Source organism: Mytilus californianus, unplaced genomic scaffold (genome assembly GCF_021869535.1).
Source record: "Mytilus californianus isolate M0D057914Y unplaced genomic scaffold, xbMytCali1.0.p SCAF_7, whole genome shotgun sequence".
NCBI lineage: Eukaryota > Metazoa > Mollusca > Bivalvia > Mytilida > Mytilidae > Mytilus > Mytilus californianus.
The window spans coordinates 100068290-100073747 of record NW_026262723.1 but is presented as its reverse complement, the minus strand read 5'-3'; the positions used below and the strand labels follow the sequence as shown (position 1 = coordinate 100073747).

General features: G+C 31.8%; 1 protein-coding gene across 1 annotated transcript; it reads left to right on the top strand.

Moving 5' to 3' along the window:
* Window positions 1–486: 486 nt before the first annotated feature.
* On the top strand, window positions 487–5458 carry LOC127709882 (solute carrier family 49 member 4-like). Its single transcript, XM_052215565.1, has 5 exons — window positions 487–589; window positions 905–972; window positions 1918–2036; window positions 2316–2498; window positions 4750–5458. The coding sequence occupies exons 1-5, from the start codon at window positions 509–511 to the stop codon at window positions 4866–4868; spliced, it is 570 nt and encodes a 189-aa protein (XP_052071525.1). The 5' UTR covers window positions 487–508; the 3' UTR covers window positions 4869–5458.

Genomic DNA, 5458 nt, shown 5'->3' with positions numbered 1-5458 from the left:
TTATTGATGATAACTGTATTCATATATTTTCCCAATGCGCCTCCAACACCTCCTAGTGAATCGGCTGGTATGAAGCGAACATATTTCAAAGAAGGCACGATTAAACTTTTCAAGTAAGCGAGAAAATGTCACATGAAAACACAGTGTTTGTCATTATTCAGATTTTTTTTTGTCAAAAAGGTCCTAGAACACTGTTATTTCGTAGTGCATTTCTTTTTAGAAAGAAACAAGTACCGAACTTCTGCTGATATGAAATCATGCCGTCCTAAACACTTATATCAGTTGCTGTACTTCATAGAAGAATCCTCACAACATCTTTATAACCAGTACAGACCATATATCTAGTAATATCCAGAACAAACTACAAAATTTCTATGCAAAAAAAAAAGTATAATGTAAATTTAATTTCAAAATGTTTGTTTGTTCTTGTTTATTTTAGTAATGTGTACACTTATGTTCATGTTCCTTTGTTTATTTAAGGATGTGGAAGTTTTGGCACATAGCTTTAATGTTTGCCATTCCTTCAGGAGTCTATGGTTCATGGGGATCAGTGTTGGATGTAAACTTGAAACCTTTTGGAATCTCACAGGTATATCATGCCAAGTACAGTGCCTTCAAACGTTTCGTATGTTGTAGAGTCTGGATAATCGTTTTATCCATTTTTGGTTGGTAAAAGTACAAAAAAATCAGACTTTAATCGCTCCCGAGTTACCGGTGAAAGGGTTCTGATTGAACGATCACAGCTTATTTTAGATCTTTAAAGTAGAAGAATGCGACTAAAAAAATATCTTCCTTGTTGTCAATGTGATTGCCATTGTTATATGTAAGTTATATGAAACAATATTTTATATTTAGAGATGTCCAAGGAAATTATGTGTCAACATGTTCTTCTTATATCTGACAGAAAGAAGCTGGTTGGCTAGACTTTTACGGAAGTATTGGAGGAACAATATTTGGAATACTTCTTTCAAGGTACAGTAAATTAACAGAAATGACATAAAATCTTGTCGATGAAATATGAAAAAAAGATTTATTTAATTCTTACCCGATTTATACTTTTTCCTACCGCTTGATTTACTTTTAGTACAATCATCAAGTTTATACGCTGAATTTATAATCAGAATAAGTCCCTATAATTGTGGCAGTACCAAAGTATTGACTTCTTTGCGGATTTTACTCTATATAGGTAAAAAGTTGAAGAAGATAACCAAAACATTTCACACTTATATAAGGGAACAGCCATTAAACTTTTGAGGGGGGAGGTCATATTTTTTTCAATTTGAAAATCAAAACAAATGAGCTTAAACAGTACAGCCAAATCCGTCTGAAGTCATCTTAATTTATAGATTGAAAATTTAGTAAAATATTTATTTATATCATAATAGTACCGAAATACTAGTGATTGAGTGTATGATTCCCGCGAGGATTGAGGACAATATACTTGTACAAGAGACATAATTTCGTTTGAACTTAAGAGTCCAATGGAGGGAAATGTCTACCTAAAATATCATATTACATAAAATACTTAAAATCCGACTTTGCATTGTTGTCGACTTCTAATACTGCGGACTCACTTTAATATTACATAGAATTATTGTTCTTTATATAGAAATCAGATGCGGTATGATTGCCAATGAGACAACTCTCTACCAGAGACCAAATTACGTAGAAGTTAAAAATCATAGATCACCGTACGGCCTTCGACAATGATCAAAACCCATACCACAGAGTAAGCTATAAAAGGCCCCGAAATGACAAATGCAAATCAATTCAAATGAGAAAACTAACGGCCTGATTTATCTATAAAACAAATAAACGGAAAACAAATATTAATACTCATATTTTTCAATCTATCATAAAAGATTGAAGAATTATTATTTTTTTTAAAAGTACTTTATGTTAATGGTTACATTTCAGATTTTCGGACATTTTTATGAAAAGAATAAAGTCGTTCCTTGTTGTAGTGTATTCTGTGGCAGCGATATTCTTCGTCATCTTTACTCTTATGTGTACGAATGTCATACATCCTTATACAGGTGAATTGTTAGAATGGGATATAGATAAGTATATATGTCTACCTATTAGGAATTTTATAATTATAGATCAATGCGAAATGAGTCTATTTGTTCATTGATTTCTTTATATCAGATATGTTACCCTAGTCATATAGTCAAATTTGTAAGCAATGATGCAAAAAGAGTCATTGTGACTTCACAAACAAATGTAACAATAGAACACATATTTTTAAGGTTTTTTTTTTAATTTATTTTAATGGAGTTTTCATTGAAACTTATTGTTTATAATTCCATTTGTAGGAGTCCTTTATTTCACTTGTATAGGAGGCAGTACATTAGTGGGCGGAGCAATGCCACTATTTTTCGAACTTAGCTGTGAGACAACATATCCAATAGCGGAAGGTGTCACGACTGGTTTCATGACATTAGCATTAAATATCACTGGAACCATTTTTTTACTTCTTTCATTAATTCCAAACATTGGTAAGTATCTGTAATATTCTCATTTGATTGTATTAAAGTAATCGAAACATATTACCGTAACAACCCTATTTTGTCTTTGAACGCAAGCTGCCGAGTTGACAGGTTTTCTACTTGAATTTGTTTTATTATTTTTAGCTGCCACTATTATACACAAATTATGAATGTTGAAAATGTGAAATAAAAAATAAAAACCATCTATATGTAAGCAACAAAAAAGTGTATCAAATGATTTATCAAAAATAAATATCAGCATAAAACTTAACCTTTAACAAGTTGTCTATTATAAGAAAACTTGGATTGCTGGATTGTTGTCTCATTGACATTCTCTACACAACTACATTTGTATCAGAAAGACATTTATTCGTCAAAAATTCTAAGAATAAAATATCGAAAGTGTCAGAAAAGTCGCACCAGTGCCAAAGCGGTAACTTTTTGGCGGATAATATAAAATATTGGACTATTCCTTATATTTCGACAACACCTCAAAATAATCTAAGATGCCAAGTTAAGTGCGTAAATGGAACTTTTCACATAGACATTTGATTAGGTAAACAAATTCATTATATCACATTATAACTTATCTTTCAATTTAATGGCATAGTTTCTCTCTCCATAAGATGAGCTGTGTCGGATAGAAATCGACCTTATGCAAATCAATATTAATACACCTGTTAACTTATTTTGGGTTGAAAAAATCTCTATGCAAAGTCTGTAACTGTTTAAAAATTGAGTTGCTATAAAAACCAAACAAAACAGACCAAAATTTATCTTTTATTTCGTATTTGAATGTTCCAAATCAAGCAAAGTCTTATACATGTACATGTATACGTGCACTTGCATAAGGTCGGTTTCTATTCGACGTTGCTCAGATGAAGATCAATATGAAATCTTCATCGTTTACAAATGTTCCAACAAAATGCTTTACCTAAATCATTCTATCAGAAACTTATTTTAAATTCCTTATCGTCAATTACGTACGAAGAAAAGTGCGGAAATAAGAAAAAATGACAAAAAGAGAAAAGGATGTATATACCCATTGGCATGGGAAACAACTCAATGAACGGTAAATTTGGTCGTTGGCCTTATAGAGGATTAAAGACAGAATAACATATCTGTTAAACTGTGTTCTTATCAAGCTAATATAAATAAGAAGATGTGTTATGAGTGCCAATGAGACAACTCTTCATCAAAGTCACATGTGTAAAAAGTAAACAATTATAGGTCAAAGTACGGCCTTCAACACGGAGCCTTGGCTCACACCGAACAGCAAGCTATAAAGGGCCCCAAAACGACTAATGTAAAACAGTTCAAACAGGAAAACCAACGGTCTAATCTATATAAAAAAAACGAGAAACGAGAAGCACTTTCAAAAGAACCACATCAACGAACGACAACCACTGAAACAGGTTCCGGACTTAGGACAGGTGCAAACAAAATGCAGGGGTTTTAAACGTTTTAACAGGCGCCAACCTTCGCCCTAACCTGAAATAGTAGTGTAACATTACAACATAGAAAGACACACTATAAAATATTAATTGAAATGGCTTAACTCAATCAAAAAGACATATTAACAAAAACAAGTAAACATACACTGAACGAATAAATTTGATCTATGACACAATGTCAAAAAGACAACTATAACCTTGGACAAAATGGTGTTAAATAAAATAATGTACACAGGTAAGTATATTTTAAGTTAATTTGGTATTTCAGTGACAATCTGAATATTAGACTACTTTCACATTCGTGCATTCCCTGTCCATTTCCAATGTAACAAACCTTAAATTAATTCACAATAAAAGTAGATTGAGCAATAACGTCCAATACGCCTATTGACCTCGGGTCAACCACCGCAACTCATTCATAAAAAAAAAGAACGAAAAAGGTGAGCATTTGTACATACTGTATGACTTTAGATGCATAATTCAGTAATTAAAAATGTATCCAATGAATTCTAGTATTCAAGTTGCTTTTTTTTAGACTTAACCGTACTTAGTCCTAGGTTATAATTCTGATTAAAACTTCGTCAAAAATGTAGAACAGGTACTGTATGTGGAGCTTATTAACCTGTTTTTCTGTTTGTTTTTAGTTTTCAGTACTGTTTGTTGTTGATATGTATACAGCGTACCAGTTTCATTCTTTTTTTGGCAAAACTGTTTTTTTATGCGAATTTTGTTTTTAGAAAGAGTGTTTCCTTAGTATCTACTGTATCATTTATAGTTTAATTATTTAACTTGTTTTCCAATTTTAGGACCGATATGGCCAAACTGGACATTAATTGGTTGTATAGTTGTAACAGTGCCAATGTTGATAGCTTTCAAAGCTGATTACAAACGAATAGATGTTGATGTTTATAATAAACCGGATTGATACTTTTATCATTATTAAAAAAAATATTGGGAAACTGTACATATTTTGATGCTAGAGGAGGTTGTAGTGTTATTGATTATATTATTGTGTCAGAAGATATTTGCGTGAACCCCCTGAGGGGTTCATGCTTATATATTGGTGAGTTTTGGGAGTGTCTATGGGCCATTCGATATCCTCGGAATCAAGATTCTCGGAACGTCTCGAAAATTTTCGATCATTTATACCGGTAGTTATTTATGTCTTTGATATGGTCCATCTATGGATAGGCTACCACGTGACATTGTATATTTCAACAATCAAAGTTCATTTGTAGATTGGAAAGTAAAACAAGTAAAGACTAGGTTGCAGTCAAAAAATCATTTATATGTTAGAACCTATTTGCCTTTTGACAAAACATATGTGTTTTAATAATGTGAATGTTTATTAAATATCAAGTATAATGATAACGCAATTATATAATTCATGCTTTGAGACGGTCTCTGTACGCGTAATGTGTGTAGTATTTAATACATTGTGCATTGTGACAATAAACCTGGGAATAGTTTATTGATATATAATGTCCCGGAATAAACTGATTAGTTCTGAATGTT

Coding starts and splice junctions, on each gene's coding strand:
- LOC127709882 (XM_052215565.1), top strand. CDS start 509: ATGTTTGCCATTCCTTCAGGAGTCTATGGTTCATGGGGATCAGTGTTG. Junction 590..904: donor AACCTTTTGGAATCTCACAG/GTATATCATGCC, acceptor TATATCTGACAG/AAAGAAGCTGGTTGGCTAGA. Junction 973..1,917: donor TTTGGAATACTTCTTTCAAG/GTACAGTAAATT, acceptor GTTACATTTCAG/ATTTTCGGACATTTTTATGA.